At 42.4% G+C, this 17,070-nt stretch overlaps 1 protein-coding gene across 4 annotated transcripts in view; it reads right to left on the bottom strand.

The window, feature by feature from the left end:
* The window catches only part of MAP4K4 (mitogen-activated protein kinase kinase kinase kinase 4), a 242,746-nt gene that overhangs the window by 39,089 nt on the left and 186,587 nt on the right, over window positions 1-17,070 (bottom strand). For 2 of the 4 annotated variants that reach the window (XM_048857604.2, XM_048857614.2), the window contains exons 16-19: window positions 4,772-4,933; window positions 2,641-2,871; window positions 1,649-1,755; window positions 782-933 (exon numbers count right to left, since the gene is read on the bottom strand). In XM_048857604.2, the coding sequence (XP_048713561.1) occupies window positions 782-933; window positions 1,649-1,755; window positions 2,641-2,871; window positions 4,772-4,933 (652 nt within the window). The remainder of the gene's footprint in view (window positions 1-781; window positions 934-1,648; window positions 1,756-2,640; window positions 2,872-4,771; window positions 4,934-17,070) is intronic. The other 2 variants (XM_048857623.2, XM_048857632.2) reach the window with 1 other exon arrangement.

Below are 17,070 nucleotides of genomic sequence, written 5' to 3' on the forward strand. Positions count from 1 at the left end.
AGCATTCTGGGGTTTCCACAGACTATTTCATTCCAAGCTCCTTTCCCTTAGCTACCTCTATAGAGTGTCTTACACCGTACAGCTGAATATGCTCTCACACCACATAGCAGCAGTGTCCTGCTCAATTCAAAAAGCTATAGTGAACCTTTTCTATTTTTGCTGTATGTTTACAGAGGGGGATTGGAACTGCTTTTCAGATATAATTTTTGTAGGTTTTCATTGACACCCTCTCTAATATTAAGAAAACACTATCGAGGATTTGCTCTCGAGTCAAAAGGAAACATGACATCTTGACGTTAGGAAAAAAGAAACCCAAATGTGAAAATAATTAAAATGCTAATGAATCTGGCTCCGGAAAAAAGTGTCTATCCTTGTACTCATGGAGAGAGCTGATGTGCAATGAATGATCAAAGAGTATCCGAGATGCTCATACATATGAAGGAAGTTAGTTCAAAGATCGTATATGAAAAGGAATGGACTCACATTGATGAATAAAACTGTAATTGAGTTTGAATTGGAGAAAGAGGCTAAAACCTATTATTGAAGATTTCTACACATACAACCCCCTCAAAACAAGGGCTATGAAAAGGGATGGCACATACAGAGGATCAAAACGTCCCAGCCTGATACTTTACATTAAAAATTCCTTTTAAGTGAAGATTCATTGTCCTTCATTCGTATTACTATTATTATTAGCTGTTGCACAATGCAAACATTACAGATTAATCTAGAAATCCTAAAAAAAAAAAGGGTGGGGGGGCACGGGGAGAAGAGAACTTACATCTCATTCGGAACCGTTCACCAGAGCCACTCTGAGATCCAGGATGGGACCCTGGCTGTGAGCTGGAGTTACTTGAGCCCGAGGAACTGCCGCTGCCAGGTCTCGGCACGAGTTTCTCCACCCTCTCCCATAGCAGACGAGGCTCTATATTGCTATCTCAAGAAAAGTGCATTTGTCAACTTTACTTTCAGATATCGCACTTTAAACTTAAAATCAAGCTTGGTTACTCATCAATATTTCGTTAATGACTGATCAGAAGGAGTGTACTAATCCTTGTGCTTAGGACTTTCTCAGCAATTCACATCCTACACAGCAGCCACACTAGCCATCTTAATACCTGAGGAACCAAACTTTCACTCACAAAAAAGAAATTAAAACAATGCTTAATTGCTTTTTGTGCTGCTTTTTGTTTGAGGACTGGCTATACAACACTACAACATTTGAGAGCTGAAAAGCCTCTGGGTTCCCTTAGGACTAGATCCCGTAGATACTTACTACTGGGCATCATGCTTGCTCCTGGGAAAAGCTTCCGCTGCAACACAAGGGGACCATTTGCAGCAATACGTACAATACCTGATAGCAAGCACTTGCCTGCCTGGGCCCTTTTTTCTAAATGTTAAGACTACTCTGAAAATATTGCAAGACTTACTCAAACAGCCCCTTCAAAGAGGCACAGGCAAGAAGAAAATTCATTAAGGTTTGTTGAACTATTTAGTGCCAAAGAAACTCAACATTAACTGCTAAGAGAGAATGGGTCCACTTCCTCCTTCCTTCTCATCTGAGAGATAATGCCACTGATCCTTTCTCTGGCTTCCAATTAACTTTCCTTACAAAACAGGAGAGATAGGGAGATCCAGGCTTACGAACCTCGTGGAGTTTCTTTGCCCTGCTTGATTATTTTGCTGCCCACTGCCCTGCAGTGGAGAATCTCGACGTGATAGGACGGGAGACCTGGACGTTGTTCTCACAGGTACCTTGGGTGAAAAGAGAAACAGTAAAAATTAATAAAGGGAGAAAGGGGAAAAATTAAGACTCTCCTGCCACAGCAAATACATTTTGAACAACACTATTCTAAGCCAAAGTCAGTATAACTGAACAAAATGAAAAAACAAAACAAAAGAAAAAATGAAGAATCTTTAGCGGGGCTGCTGTTTGGATACTGAAAAGAACTGAAAGTTTAGACTAACATACCTAAATAGCTACCACACAAACATACACGCCCCTTGCCCCCAGACTACGGAGACATTTTAAAAGAATATGGCATTTTGACTGAAGCAAGGGACACACAAAGCAATTTTCTGAAATAGCATGAGGATTAGGAAAATAAAACTCAAAGGAACCAAATGAATGCCTGGTAATGGATCAGCAGGAGACAGAGACTGGTGGGAAGCAAGAACATGTTCAGAAGAAGCAAATCCCAAGCAGAAAGGAAAAAATATTGAATGTTTCTTTTTTGTTCAGTTCCATCTAAACTTTAAATAAGTTCATGGTTTACAGCTTGGTTTTCCAACCAGAAATAGAAGAAAATAAACTTTAAGCTATCATGCCAGGGAAATTTTAAATTCTTTCCTGAATATTGTAATGATTATTTAACTTTGCATAATAAATCTCTTTTCTGCAAGAGCTACAGTGTGTAAATATTTGTCATTTTCATCAGAGATTTTGTAATTCATTTTTTTTAACATGTTATCATAGGACAATTGACTAGATATCTACAGTATAAACTCCCTTCAAAAATATGTTCCCCAATAACGGCACTATTCTGTGGACCCAGCTTTTCCAGTGCGTAAACGATCACGCTCTTCAAATTAAAAAAGGAAAAAAAAAAAGCAGCACATTTCTGTCTTTCTACTCCTTACCCTTGGAGGCACCTCGTCACTGTCTGATCTAGCCCAAGCCTTTTGAGTGGGATCAGGTACCTCCGACTTAGAGTCAGAACTCTGATTTAGCACTTCACTGCGTGAAGGTGGATATGGGTCCTGAGAACGAAGATGGTGATGTGCAAATTTGGGAGAAGGGTCACTGAAGGAATGGGATCGCGAGACAGGGGAAACATTGTTCTTGAGAGATGCCAGATGGGACCACTGTACCTTACAAGAAAACAAAACATAAAACATTCAATGCGCTCTGTACAACTGGCTTTTTTAACAGAATAAAGGCGAGTGGGTGGGGAGAGACAAATTGGTTATGGCATAAGGTAAGCGTGAGGTGGAATCAAAAAGCAAGGAAGGTGCCCAGAGAACGTAACAGACTTAGAACACAGCATGTATGCATTTTGGTGAGGTACGCTCTCCAAATACACATACACTAGTAACCAGAAAATAAACAAACATAAGATCTGCACTATGGGCCTGATCCAGAGCCCAATGAAATCAACAGGAGCTTTTCCTCTGGCTTCACTGGACTCTGATCAGGTCTTAGATAGCAGCACCTGTTGGATGGACAAATTGAAAGCAGATATCAAAGTGAAGAAATCCATAAGTTAGGAATACTGCCAAATATGCAAACCTAAATATATTCTGATTTATATTATAACTAAAGTCTTAAATTTACTAGCCAACACAAAACTTTTGAAGGACGATCATAAAACAAAAGCCTTTATTCCTTTACAGTCACTGCAGTATTTTTCTATATATATTACATACATAATATATATTTATATATTATGTGTGTTATATGTATATTATACACTGTTACATATTATTTATAATGCATATTATACAAAAACCATATATCATACTGTACATACAAACACACACACAATGGATGCACAGCAGCAACTCCATAGTTAAAGTCCATTAGCAGTTCTATTTGTAAGCCTCAAATTGATGCTCCACCCTATTCCCTTTTCAATTGCGAGCTCAGTAAGCCATTTGTTTGAAAAAGGCTTTCTGAAACAGATTAGGAGGAAAACCCTTTCCAGATAAGATCATAACTCTAGGATACATTGTTTTCACCCACTCATTAATCAACAATTAGCATTTAATCTTAGCTTTATAAGAGTGTCTCTATTCGGTTTTATAAGTGTATTATTGAATTGTTTTATTACACACAGCTGTGCAAGAGACACATTCATCTGAGTACAAGTCCGAGGCAGGACTACAGAAATAGTTGACATGATTAAGGTTAAAGTAACACACACAAACCCAAGATTATCAAATGCTGCTAGAAGTCTCCCTGACAGCCAGGAAAATCTGAGTTGAGGATGAAATTTTTTCATGATTCCTCCCACTCTCCCTTCTGATCAGATTTTGCAGTTGCTCCAAATATTTGCAATAGTTAGTCACAACAAGGTAAGCAGGGACAGTTTTAGTCATCACTGTCATTAATTATGTATAGACTTATCAAAAGAAAAAAGGCAACATTTTATCTTCTGCATGGATACATAAGTTGCATGCCAAGTATAAATATAAATTTAATGTATTTAAATTTTATATATAGACTTTTTGTAAATTTAAGCCTGTATCTATTTGTACATTTATACTCTAAACTCTGTAAAATACAGGCTCCCAAAATTTAGAGATTCATTAGGAAACAGAACAATCAAGACAAACATCTGTTCTTGCATCTAGTTAGTTTTCCTACAGGGATGTAAAAGTCAAGCTTGGTTATTTCGTTCTTGCACATCATTTCCAGTAATTAAAGGCTGTTTGGCCCACATTATGACCTGTGCAACCTCACTGTTAACTTTGACTGGAATGAAGCCAACCATTCTGCTGGTGCACACCAAGGGACAGAATGCAACTAGCTCTCTTGGGTAGGCTGTCTCTGCTCAGAAGTAAAAAGCAATTAAACCCACATGATCATCACTAAAATAAGCAGGCATGACTCTGAATATATACAGAGAGCAAATCCGTTCAATAAGTCACTTTGAAAAGTAGTAATACACTTTAAATATGTATTTTTATATGCCAAGATCTTCAAACCTAAAGTTAAGTGAACTGGGGCCTCTAGGTTTCTTCCACCCCTTCCAAGATTTTCTGCTTTTACCTGGGGTTCCATCGGTCTTTGCAGTGCAGGCTGAACAGGCTCTGAGTTTCCATTGGAAAAGGACTCTGATCTTGAAGGCACTGGTGGCTCCAACGCTTTGCCCGTCTGTTTGGACTGTGCTTCAGGGGACCCCTGATTAGTTTTTCTAAATCTATCCTCCACCTAAACCAAAGTTACAGAACGTTAGAAGCAGTAATCAATAAAGTGGAGCATGTAGGAATAACAGAGCAACCACCTCTCTTTCTTTACAAACACATTTTATGTTTGAAGAAAAATCTTTCCCCAGGTACAGGAAATCCTGAATGAGCAAGAGCAAAACAGAGGTAAGTCTAGACTGGAATCCGTACCCGGATAAAGGGTGGAAGAACTGAGACATGCCTTGACACAATGAAAAACTGTTATACAGCCTTGTCAAACTCAAGAGATCACAATTTTTCAGGTGTAAAAAAAACAAAACAAAACATCAAATCACATTGTTGAGTCTGTCTTGTCTACTCCTCAACTAATGTGAGTGAGATAATTTTAGGTTGGAACATCAGTCTTCAGTGCACACAAAAATGCCTCTCCCTGGCTGCTCAGATGGAGACTGCTCTTATCCTCTCCTCATCCCTAATACAAGGAAACTGCCATCCATTTCCTGGTGGTGTCTTTACTCTCCACTCATGGTTTATTTCCTTTGATAAAAGGACGATTGGATGGTACATAGTTTGAGAACCAATGACCTAATTAATGCATCATCATTCCCACCTGCACATAGAACTTGCACTTTTTAGGGTCGATGAGTTACAGATATATGTATTAAAGAACTTTAAACTTATATCAATCATTTGGATAACTGATAATGCCACTTGTGTGATTGTTTTAGCCTTTTGCAAGAGGCAACCCTTCCCTGACACTCCTCTCTATCTGACTTCTCTGCCAGAGACCTGCCATCACCCCACCCCGACTCCTCCCTTCCCTCTCCTGTTTCTCCACCGCTACCTCCCCTCCCCTCCCAACTCCGGCCATGCCTCCCCCTGTTGTGGACCCACTTCTAGCCACCCCTTTTCAAAAAACCCTAAATCTGACTCCTGCTCCCCATCCATCTTTCACAGTGTCTCTGCTGTTCCTCACAGTCTCTGTATCCTGGCCAGCTCCCTGAACCATGCAGTAGCCATCATTCTGCCCATGGACATGGCTTCAGTCTCACTAAAAAGAGGGGAAATGGCAGCCTACTTTATTAAGGGCAGCCTCACTTTCACATGCAGATAGACTGTAGGGAAATGGTGGCCATCTTGCTGGCTACAGACCCATTGACCGAAATAGGAGTAAATGAAAATTCATGAGTGGGCAGCCTTTCATCATGTTTCCAAGAACATGGCCAAATTGCTAGAGTCATGATACAATCACAAAAGTTGGAAATACAGGTTATAATACTACAATTTACCAGATTTACTGATCAACCCTGTTTTCTTCTCAGCCAGGAAGATAAATGAAAACAAAGCCATTATCTTTAGAACATAAAAAAAATATTTTCCATATAATACTCTGTGATATTAGTTCTTACTAAAAGAAAGAATCTGTGGAAGTTTTTTTTTTTTTACCAGATGGATTTACTTTATAGAACTTACTTCTTCCACAAACCAAAATATTTGGACTGCACCTCTCTTCCTGCAAATACAGATCAGATTTGTGCATAAGGCTTCAGTATTTGACGACAGATCTTCTGCCCTCGTCTCAGGTGAGTATTTCCAAAGCTCTATCACAGCATAACAGTCTGATTTGGTAGAATGAACAGAACTGCACCCACCATCTTATCTGTGTAAACTCTACAGATGGGCCCTACGGATAGAGGCTATTGCATCGTAACCTGGAGAACGTATTTTGGGTGACACCAACAGGAAGAGGGGTGAGTCCCAGAAAGGAAATCAGGTGACCAAGTTTCCATTCTCGATCTTTACCTCTCCCTAGTCTGTGACAACTGGAACCAAGTGGGTACTAAGAAAAAGCTAGTAGGGAGAGAAAGGGAAGACAGATAGATGGGAAATGTTCTTCCGCTTCCCTAAAATTAGAAGTATTAATCTGCTTTGGAATCACTGCCTGGCGCACCTTCCTGCCAAAGAATCTGCTGCAGAGGAACAGAGATCAATCCTGCATTGCTCCATGAAAGTGTTGAGAGGTGACCTGGTAGCAGCTTGTTTGATTTCTTTTGTGGATTTCTGCTCAGAAGGCCACTGTGGTCTTTAGCCACTGCTTTATCTAAATATGCTTCCACAATGAAGGAATTGTTCCATGTCACTGTGGAGCATTTGGACGATTTCAGGCCAGGGCATTTAGGGTGGTAGTAAGTGAATAACCATGTTTCCCTGAATAGGTCAGTTCTATGTTTTTTTAAACTGTTCTCCTCATATCCAATATTATTCATGCTTTTTCTTTAAAGTGGTGAAGTTCGGAGAGAAATTAAGGAAGAATGATTTCGTGTGACGTATGGAACAGAGTTTACTTTGGTTACCAGTGACCCTGGAACAATGAGTTACCGTATCCTCCTGGAAAATGCAAGGAGGTTCAAGTCTTCTATGAGCAGAGATTTCAGAGACCCTTCTTGTCAATGTGATTATAACTAGACATCTTTATGGGAAAAAAAAATAAACAGGGATTGGTTTGTTAGCACTTGTAGCAATATTGGGCTGTATTAGTAGGGGCATTGCCAGCAGATCGAGGGATGTCATCATTCCCCTCTATTCGGCACGGGTGAGGCCACACCTGGAGTATTGTGTCCAATTTTGGTCCCCGCACTACAGAAGGGATGTGGACAAATGGGAGAGAGTCCAGGGGAGGGCAACAAAAATGATTAGAGGGCTGGGGCACACGACTTACAAGGAGAAGCTGAGGGAACTTGGGTTATTTAGTCTGCAGAAGAGAAGAGTGAGGGGGGATTTGATAGCAGCCTTCAACTACCTGAAGGGGGGTTCCAAAGAGGATGGAGCTAGGCTGTTCTCAGTGGTGGCAGATGACAGAACAAGAAGCAATGGTCTCAAGTTGCATTGGGGAGGTTTTGTTTGGATATGAGGAAACACTATTTCACTAGGAGGGTGGTGAAGCACTGGAATGAGTTACCTAGGGAAGCGGTGGAATCTCCATCCTTCGAAGTTTTTAAGGCTCGGCTTGACAAAGCCCTGGCTGGGATGATTTAGTTGGGGATTGGTCCTGCTTTGAGCAGGGGGTTGAACTAGATGACCTCCTGAGGTCTCTTCCAACCCTAATATTCTATGATTCTATGAGTAGATCTCAGGCAGGAAAGACAAAGCAGCACATTTCCTCAAACCAATAATCAGATGTAAAGAATCTCATCACTTTGTTAGTGTTTAGTGATGAATCATGAGATGCCATGGTGAAGATGTTAGGCCCAAATCCATAAATGCTGGAAGGTTGTGTTTTCTAGACTTGATCTTCTATCTTGACATCAGTAGGAGAAATCCATCTGATCCCCTTCGTAGGCCAAGAAAAAGGAAGGCCTGTGTGAGGCTAGAAGAGTCTCTACTGTTTTGAAGGAAAGGAGTACTTGTGGCACCTTAGAGGCTAACAAATTTATTTGAGCATAAGCTTTCGTGAGCTACAGCATATCATCCCAACATGTTTATGATTTGCTGCTCAACAGTCCAGCTGTTAGGCTCAGGTAGCCTGAACCGGGATGCATTAGTAGGCCAGAGAACAGGAGTTCCTGCCTCCTGTGTAGATGAATGGAGCCTTCTGAGATATCTCCATTACATCCAAGTACCATGGTGCTGTTGGCCATTTTGGAGTGATAAGAATGACTGGACATACTTCTTTTTGATAATATGAATAATTCTTTCTCGTACAGGGGTTCTCAAACTGGGGGTCGCAAGGTTATTACCAGGGGGTCGCGAGCTGTAATCCTCCTTGGACTTCGCTGGAGTGGGGAAGAAACTCCAGCTAGTAGGCATAGAGAGTCAGTGAGCCCCTCTACCACACAAAAAGAAAAGGAGTACTTGTGGCACCTTAGAGACTAACCAATTTATTTGAGCATAAGCTTTCGTGAGCTACAGCTTGAAAGCTTATGCTCAAATAAATTGGTTAGTCTCTAAGGTGCCACAAGTACTCCTTTTCTTTTTGCGAATACAGACTAACACGGCTGTTACTCTGAAATCTACCACAAACACACACACACACACACAAAGAACAGCCATACTGGGTCAGTCCAAAGGTCCATCTAGCCAAGTATCCTGTCTTCCAGCAATGGCCAATGCCAGGTGCCCCACAGGGAATGAACAGAACAGGTAATCATCAAGTGATCCTTTCCCTGTTGCTCATTCCCAGCTTCTGGCAAACAAAGGCTAGGGTCACCATCCCTGCCCATCCTGGCTAAAAAGCTATTGATGGACCTATCCTCCGTGAATTTATCTAGTTCTTTTTTTAACCCTATTATAGTCTTGGCCTTCACAACGTCCTCTGGCAAGGAGTTCCACAGGTTGACTGTGTGTTGTGTGACAAAATACTTCCTTTTGTTTGCTTTGAACCTGCTGCCTATTAATTTCATTTGGTGATTCCTAGTTCTTGTGTTATGAGAAGAAATAAATAACACTTCCTTATTTACTTTCTCCACACCAGTCATAATTTTATAGACCTCTTATCATATCCCCCCTTTGTCATCTTTTTTCCAAGCTGAAAAGTCCAGTCTTATTAATCTCTCCTCATATGGCAGATTCTCCAAGCCTCAAATCATTTTTGTTGCCCTTTTCTGAACCTTTTCCAATTCCAATATATCTTTTTGTAGATGGGGCGACCACATCTGCATGCAGTATTCAAGATATGGGGGTACCATGGATTTATATAGAGGCAATATGATATTTTCTGTCGTATTATCTATGTCTTTCTTAATGATTCCCAACATTCTGTTAGCTTTTTTGACTGCCGCTGCACATTGAGTGGATGTTTTCAAAGAACAATCCACTATGACTCCAAGATCTCTTTCTTGAGTGGTAACAGCTAATTTAGAACCCATCATTTTATAGGTACAGTTGGGATTACGTTTTCCAATGTGCATTACTTTACATTTATCAACATTGAATTTCATCTGCCATTTTGTTGCCCAGTCATCCAGTTTTGAGAGATCTTTTTGTAGCTCTTTGCAGTCTGCCTGGGACTTAACTATCTTGAGTAGTTTTGTATCATCTGCAAATTTTTCCACCTCACTGTTTACCCCTTTTTCCAGATCTCTCTCTCTCTCTCTTTCTCACAAACACACAGGCTATAAATATCTTCTTTAAAAAGATATTGTGAATATTCACAATATTCACATTGTGAAGCTCCTCAGCATATCAAATCATAGCTGGGATCCTTCTTTCCCTTCAGCTTACTCCATTTAGCCTGCTCAGACATGATAGGGGACAGGAGAACAAACAAACAGAAAGGGCTAAGTGGTTCTGTCCATGGACAGGACCGCCTGAAATCTCAGTACCTGATGGAAGAAGAAAGTGGGAAGAAAAGATTTAGCCCCAAAATCTGCTTTAAAAAGATGATGCTAATGAATAAGACAAGTGCTCAACTACCACTGTGCTTCCACTCCCACAGGCTCAGAATCTGAGACACAGGCAGAAGGACTGGGCCAAGCCCCAGGGCTTTGCAAACAAGCCTGAACTGCCTCCAGCATAAGCAGGAAGAGAGGCACAGCCCAAATATTTCAGACTACAGGAGAGGACAAGACCTAGAAACACAGCATATGAGGAATCAATATAGTAGCACCCGTGGCAAGTAAAGCTTGTGTTAACCGTATTCCTCTGGTAAAAAGTAGCAGTGCTTTAACAATGATGAAGGGTAGTGCTAAAGATGTACTGAAAGCTGTTCTATTATTTTCAATGTGCATTTTTGCTCAACACCCCCGAGAGTATCTTTATTCTCCTTCCAGAACATATTTAAGTTGGGGGCCTGAGGTTGCCACATGATATGCACTAATCTACAATTATGAGTACCACTAAGTATCCAGATGGAACGCACTGACTAAAATGGGAGTTGACAGCATGCAGCACTTCCTAGGATCAGGGCCAGATACTTTCACATCAGTAGCACAGAATGCCATAATGGAATATTTAATTCACTAATGTCACTTTTAAAGCACAGACTTACATTAATGGAAAGAAATAACTAGCAGTACTGGTTAAAGCAATCAGCAATGGTGTGAGCAGGTGGTGTGCAAGCTTCCTCACACAATATACCAATGCTCTTCAATTTACCTAGCCAAAACCTTGCTTTCTCAGTCCTTAAGCAGTTAAAAATAGAGACCACCAACTGTGCCAAACTAAGAGGAAGTTACTTACTTTGTGGTAACAGGAGGTTCTTCAAGTCATGTGGTTGTTATCTGTATTCCTCCGTGAGTGCACATGTGTCCCATGCATCCGGAGTAGGAGAATTCTTGCAAGCAGTGTCTGTTGGTCCACTCATGAGCCCTTGCCTTCTTCACGCTTCCAAGTGAAAACACAAAGAGTGGTGTGGACCAACTCCAGTTCCTTCTCTCCCATGAATCCAGTAAAGATCCGAAGCAGAGGGGAAGGAGGGCAGATAGTGGAATACAGATAGGGACCACACATCTTGAAGAACCTCCAGTTACCACAAGAACTTTCTGTTCTTCTTTGAGTGCTGGTCCCAATGTGTATTCCACTGTGGGTGAGTGACAGGCAGTACTCAAACAGGAGAGGGTGCGAGGATGCTGACGGCAAAGCCACTTGGAGGACTGCTGTCCCAAAGGATGCATCAGAGGAGTTCTGCACTAGAGCATAATGTCTTGCAAACAGGTGGCTGGAACGTCACGTAGTTGCCCCTAGTGATGCCAGTGAAGTTGCTTGTGCTTTTGCAGAATGAGTCCTCACCCCATGAGTTGGAGGAAGATGCAACAACTGGTAACAGAGCAGGATACAGACCAAGATGCATTCAGAGATCCTCTGGGAGGATACAACTTGACCTCAGACTTGTTCTGTATAGCACAAAACAATCTAGGTGGTTTTCTCACTGTTTTGTCCTTTGCAGGAGGAAGGTGAGAACTCTTCATATGTAGAAATCTCCTCTCTTCCTCCGATGCATGTGATTTCAGAAAAACACAGGTAAGTGGATGGATTGGTTTACATGAAACTCCAAAACTACTTTGCAGGAGAATTTTGGATGTAGTTATAAAGAGACTTTGTGTATGGTGGATCTGCTATCAGAAATTCAAGCTCAATTACCCTTTTGGCTGAGGTGATGGCCATAAGGAATGCCACTTTCGGAACATGTAATCTTAGCAAGACAAGATTTAAGTCCCAATGAGGAGTAGGTTTCCTTACTGGCGGGAAAATTCTGATTAGGCCCTTTAAGAATCTAACAGTCAATGGGTGAGTGAAAATTGAATAACCAGGCTGATGGTGGAAAGTATGCACGGATTGTTGCCAGGTGAACTTGAACAGAACTCAGAAGTCCAGCTGTTATGAGAAAAAGATGATAATCCAAAATGAGGGGAATATCTGCTGACCCACGAGATACGTGGTTCTGCTACACCAAGACGGAAAAATGCTTCCATTTGACAGACTAGCATTTCCTAGCGGAGCCTTTTCTGCTCTTATATAGAAGTGGTTCTCAATAGTTCCAGACTACTGTACCCTTTCAGAAGTCTGATTTGTCTTGCATACCTCCAAGTTTCATCTCACCTAAAAACTATTTGCTTACAAAATGAAACATAAAAATATAAAAGTGTCACAGCACACTATAGCTGAAAATTTGCTTACTTTCATTTTTACCATATAATTATAAAATAAATCAATTGGAATATAAATATTGCGCTTACATTTCAGTGTACACAGCAGTATAAACAAGTAATTGTCTGTATGAAATTTTAGTTTGTACTAACTTTGCTAGTGCTTTTTATGTAATCTTTTGTAAAACTAGGCAAATATCTAGATGAGTTGATGCACCCGCGGAAGACCTCTGCATACCCCCAGAGCTACATGTACTCCTGGTTGAGAATCACTGTTATAAAGGATGGTTTGTACAGCTTCAGAGCAGTAATGTTCTAATGTTGATGCCCATCCATACACCAAGTCTTGAGATGAAACTCTTCGGGGCTGGGATGCTTGACCCTGCCCTTCTCCCAAGTCAAGAGATCAGGAAAGGACCGGATGCTGATTTGAGGAAGAGATGACAGTCGTAAGAAATTTGAGAACCAAAACTTTCTGGGTCAATTGGGGATGATGAGGAGACTCGTGCCCTGTCCTGACAAACTTTCCATAAGACCTGGTAGGAGCAATAAGGAAGGAGAGGCACAGCACAGATGGTCTGACCAGGGGAAAAGAAAAGCATTGCCTTCAGAGTGTAGATCTGGAGCTCCTCTGGAACAGTTCATGTTGCATTTCTTGTTCGCCTGAGAGGTGAACAGATCCAAGTTGGGGATCCGCCACTGAGCAAAGATTCTGTTCACTACTGAATCGTGCAATTCCCACTTGTGAGCAATGGCGAAATGCCTGCTGACGGTGCCTGCCAACACATTCTGAGTTACTGGAAGGTAAGATACCGACACAGGGTGATTCAACTCCTGATACACCAATTCCATAGGGAGACTGCGTCTACATATAAGGGGTGGATCTCATCCTTCCATGTTTGTTGATGTAAAAGACGGAGGTCATATTGTCTGATATTATGAGGACATGGTGGGACTGGATAAATTGCAGAAAAACTTCACAAGCTTTTTGGACTGCCTAGAGTTCCGGAAGGTTGATGTGCATCCTGTCCTCTTGAGGTGCCCAAGTACCCTGTGCCATATGGCTGCCCCTGTGGGCTCCCCAGCCTGAAAGGGAGAAGTGTCTGTTATGATCACCTTGTCCAGCAAGGCTGCTGGGAAGGGGACACCCACACATACCAGATGGGGATCTTTCCACTACATCAGAGAAGGCGTTACTCTGGAAGGAATTGTAACCAGGATATTAATGCTGTGACTGGTTGGTGAATACACGGCCTGGAGCCATGCCTGAAAGCAACATAGATGGAGTCTGGCAAATGGGATAACATAAGCGCATGAAACCATGTGCCCCAGGAGAGAAAAAAGTTCTGACTGGAGCATGAGGGTTATGCATAACCTGATCTATCAGAGTACTCATGCTGCAAAACCTGTCCCTTGGTGGATAAGCTCTTGCAATGAGTGAATCTAGGGAGGCCCCCATGAAATCTACAGTCTGTGTCATTCTGAGGATAGACTATTTCAAGTTCAGTCGGATTTCTAGGGAAGAAAGTAGTTGAAGCCATTAATGAGGTTGATTCCTAGGCTTCCTGATGTGTCCTGGCAATGAGAAGACAATCATTGAGATGGGTAAGACAGTGAAGCTGTTCCATTTGAAATGAGCTGCTACTACCAGAAAGACATTGGTGAAGGTCCTGGGGGCAATGGTGAGGCTGAATGGGAGAACCCTGTACTGGAAGTTGTTGGGGCCCTGCCTGTGGGCGGGGTGAATATCCATTGAAAGTAAGTGTCCTTCATATTGAGAGATGTAGACCAAAAGTCTTCTTTTAAGGATGGGATTACTGATGCCAGAGTGACTATGTGAAATTTCATCTTGCGAATAAAGCCGTTGAGACTGCAGAGGTCCAGGACCAGTCTCCAACCTCCCTTATTTTTGGGAACTAGAAATATGTACAGTAAAAAAGTTTCCCTTGGTGTTGAAGTATGTGCTCTATTGCCCTTTGCTGGAGGAGGGATTCCACCCCCTGCTGGAGAATCTACATCAGAGAATGGTCCCAGAAGGAAGACAGGGATGGGGGTTTTGGAAAGGTATGGAAGTAAACTTGATCACGTAGCTGGATTGGATGATATCTAATACCTACTTGCCTGTTGTCATGGCACTCAGGTTTTGAAAATAAGAGTGCTAAATGACCCCCAAAGGGTTTGTGAGGATTTAATTAATAGTGGCATTATTAATGGTTTGCAACTCTTGAGCTCCTGTCAAAAATATCTTTTCACTTGGTGGGGGGGGGAGGGAGGGAGAGATTGGGATGGTGCTATAGACATGGCATTTTCAGGAAAATGAGTCTTCTGTACTCTGTCTCTCACAAGGAGGGTCATAAGATGGCTGGGGATAAAACTGTTGAGATGGCAGTCTAGGTCTGTAAGGCTGAAAGTGATAACTTCCTTTTGGGGCAGGTGTATATATGCCCTGGAAGCCCAGGGTGGCCCTGAAGTCTTTTAAAGTATGTAAGGACTCATCCATCTTCTCATTGAAAAGTTGGGCTTCATCAAAAAGGTAAACTCTCCATGGTGTTTTGGACCTCCCTGGGAAATCCCGAAGCACGTAGCCATGATTTACGGTGCATCACTGCCATTGTCATCGACCCACATGATGTATCCGCTGCATCAACCATGGATTAAAGTGTGGTTCTGGCCACCAGCTTATATCCTTCAATGAGAGCCGGGAAGTAAGCTCTGTCTTGCTTTGGTAGTTTGCCTACTAAGTCTGTGAATTTGGAATCATTCAGATAGTTGTCCTTAGTCAACAGTGACTGATCATTCGCTATATGAAATTGAAGGCTAGAAAAAGGCTGGTTTCTTCCCACCAAGACATTTAGCCTCCTTGTCAGACGGAGTAGATTTAAGATGATGTTATCTAGATGCCTCTGTGGCAGCCTGTACAACCAGAGAGCTCAGTGCAGGGTGGGTAAAGAGAAATTCCACTCCTTTAGCTGGAATGAAATAGTGTTTCTCTGTCCTCTTGCGGATAGCGACGTATGTGGCTGATGTATGCCAGACTGCTCTAGCAGCTTCCAGACTAGCTTCGTTAACTGGAGCTGCTATTTGACTGGATCTGGTGGTTTGCAGGATATCCCAGAGTTTGTGTTGAGGGTCCTGAACCTCCTTGAGGAAGATCTGGAGTTCCTCTACCACCCTTTGCAATAAATCCTGAACTATTTATGATCATCTGGAGGGGATGGAGATGCTTCATCAGGAGTTGAAGAAGACAATCTTTTTGGTACTGGCAGAACTGGTTCTTAGTCCTCCTCTTCCAGGGGGTCAGGAGGAAACTTTGACTTTTCCCTCAGAGTGGAATGGTGGAGTGACTCAATGGCATAAAACATGGGCTCTGTATTTCTGGCATACGGGTCCCAGGTTCCCCAGTATGGCCAGTACACTGGGTTAGGAGGGGGTTGTGGGGGTCCCCATAACATGGGGCAAATGTCAAGAGAGAGGCTGGTACAAGGAGGCTCTGGATCTCCTGTCTGGACTAACATGTCTCAGAGGAGAAGATGATAGCTCCTCTGGTGGTTCAGATTTTCACAAAGAAGAGAAGAAAGGCTCCGGATCCAATGGAGATACCAACGGTTCCGACAGAGGAAAGGCCCAGCTGGCAGATGGAAGAGGGCATAGGCTTCTCTCAATAGTAACCTCTCCTGAGAGAAGGTCCTGATGATGGGGGGAACTAAAGCTCGGGAAGAGCAAAGACGTCTTCTGGTGTAGTATAAGTCTCTGATGTCCCTAGAGCAAGGGGTAGGATCCACTCGTGCCAAAGAGGGCAGAGGAGGGAGGCTCCGTGTGGCCAGAGTGAGATACAGTGATGGCACCGCCAGCAGGAGCCCTTACGGGTTGAACAAGCAGATTTGCTCAATTTAGGCAGAGCTGTGTTGGACGTCTTCGAAGCAGACATCGAGGGACACCTGCTCTTATGCTTCTGTGAGCATTCTTTGCCTTCCCAACAAGGCCACAACAGGGCGTCTGTGGGTATGGATTACCATGCAACAGAGTTGGACCTCGTGACGGGAGGCACATTTCATGTTGATTCAGGCAATGTACCAGGAGTCCCTCAGCCTGAGTCCAACTGTGACCGCACGGCTTTCTTCATGGCATAATCCAATACCTGTAATGGGGTGGGAGGCAGGGAATCTATCTCACTAGGAAAAAAAAAAACCTGGTAAAATCTATAAAAACTATTAAAAACTTACTAACTGTAAGGAACTATACACAAAAGGCACTAAGGCAATCTTTGAAATATTTACAGATTGAAGAAATCCAAAGGAGAGCTGCAGACACTGGAGGTTCCAACCAAGGTCATGCAGTGGTAAGAAGGAACTGGAGAGGCAGTCGGTCTGCTCCACTCTTTATTCCTTCAGTTGGAAGCACAAAGAAGGCCAGGCCACATGCGCAGACCAGCAAACACTACTTGCAAGAATTCTGTAACTTCAGCTGCAGGGAGTGCATGTACACCCACAGTGACATACACAGAGGGACCAGCACTTGAAGTAGTGCTGCTTGTGATAAAAATACATGTCCACTACAAAGTAGGTGAAACTACTGTGAT

Source organism: Caretta caretta, chromosome 1 (genome assembly GCF_965140235.1).
Source record: "Caretta caretta isolate rCarCar2 chromosome 1, rCarCar1.hap1, whole genome shotgun sequence".
Lineage (NCBI taxonomy): Eukaryota > Metazoa > Chordata > Testudines > Cheloniidae > Caretta > Caretta caretta.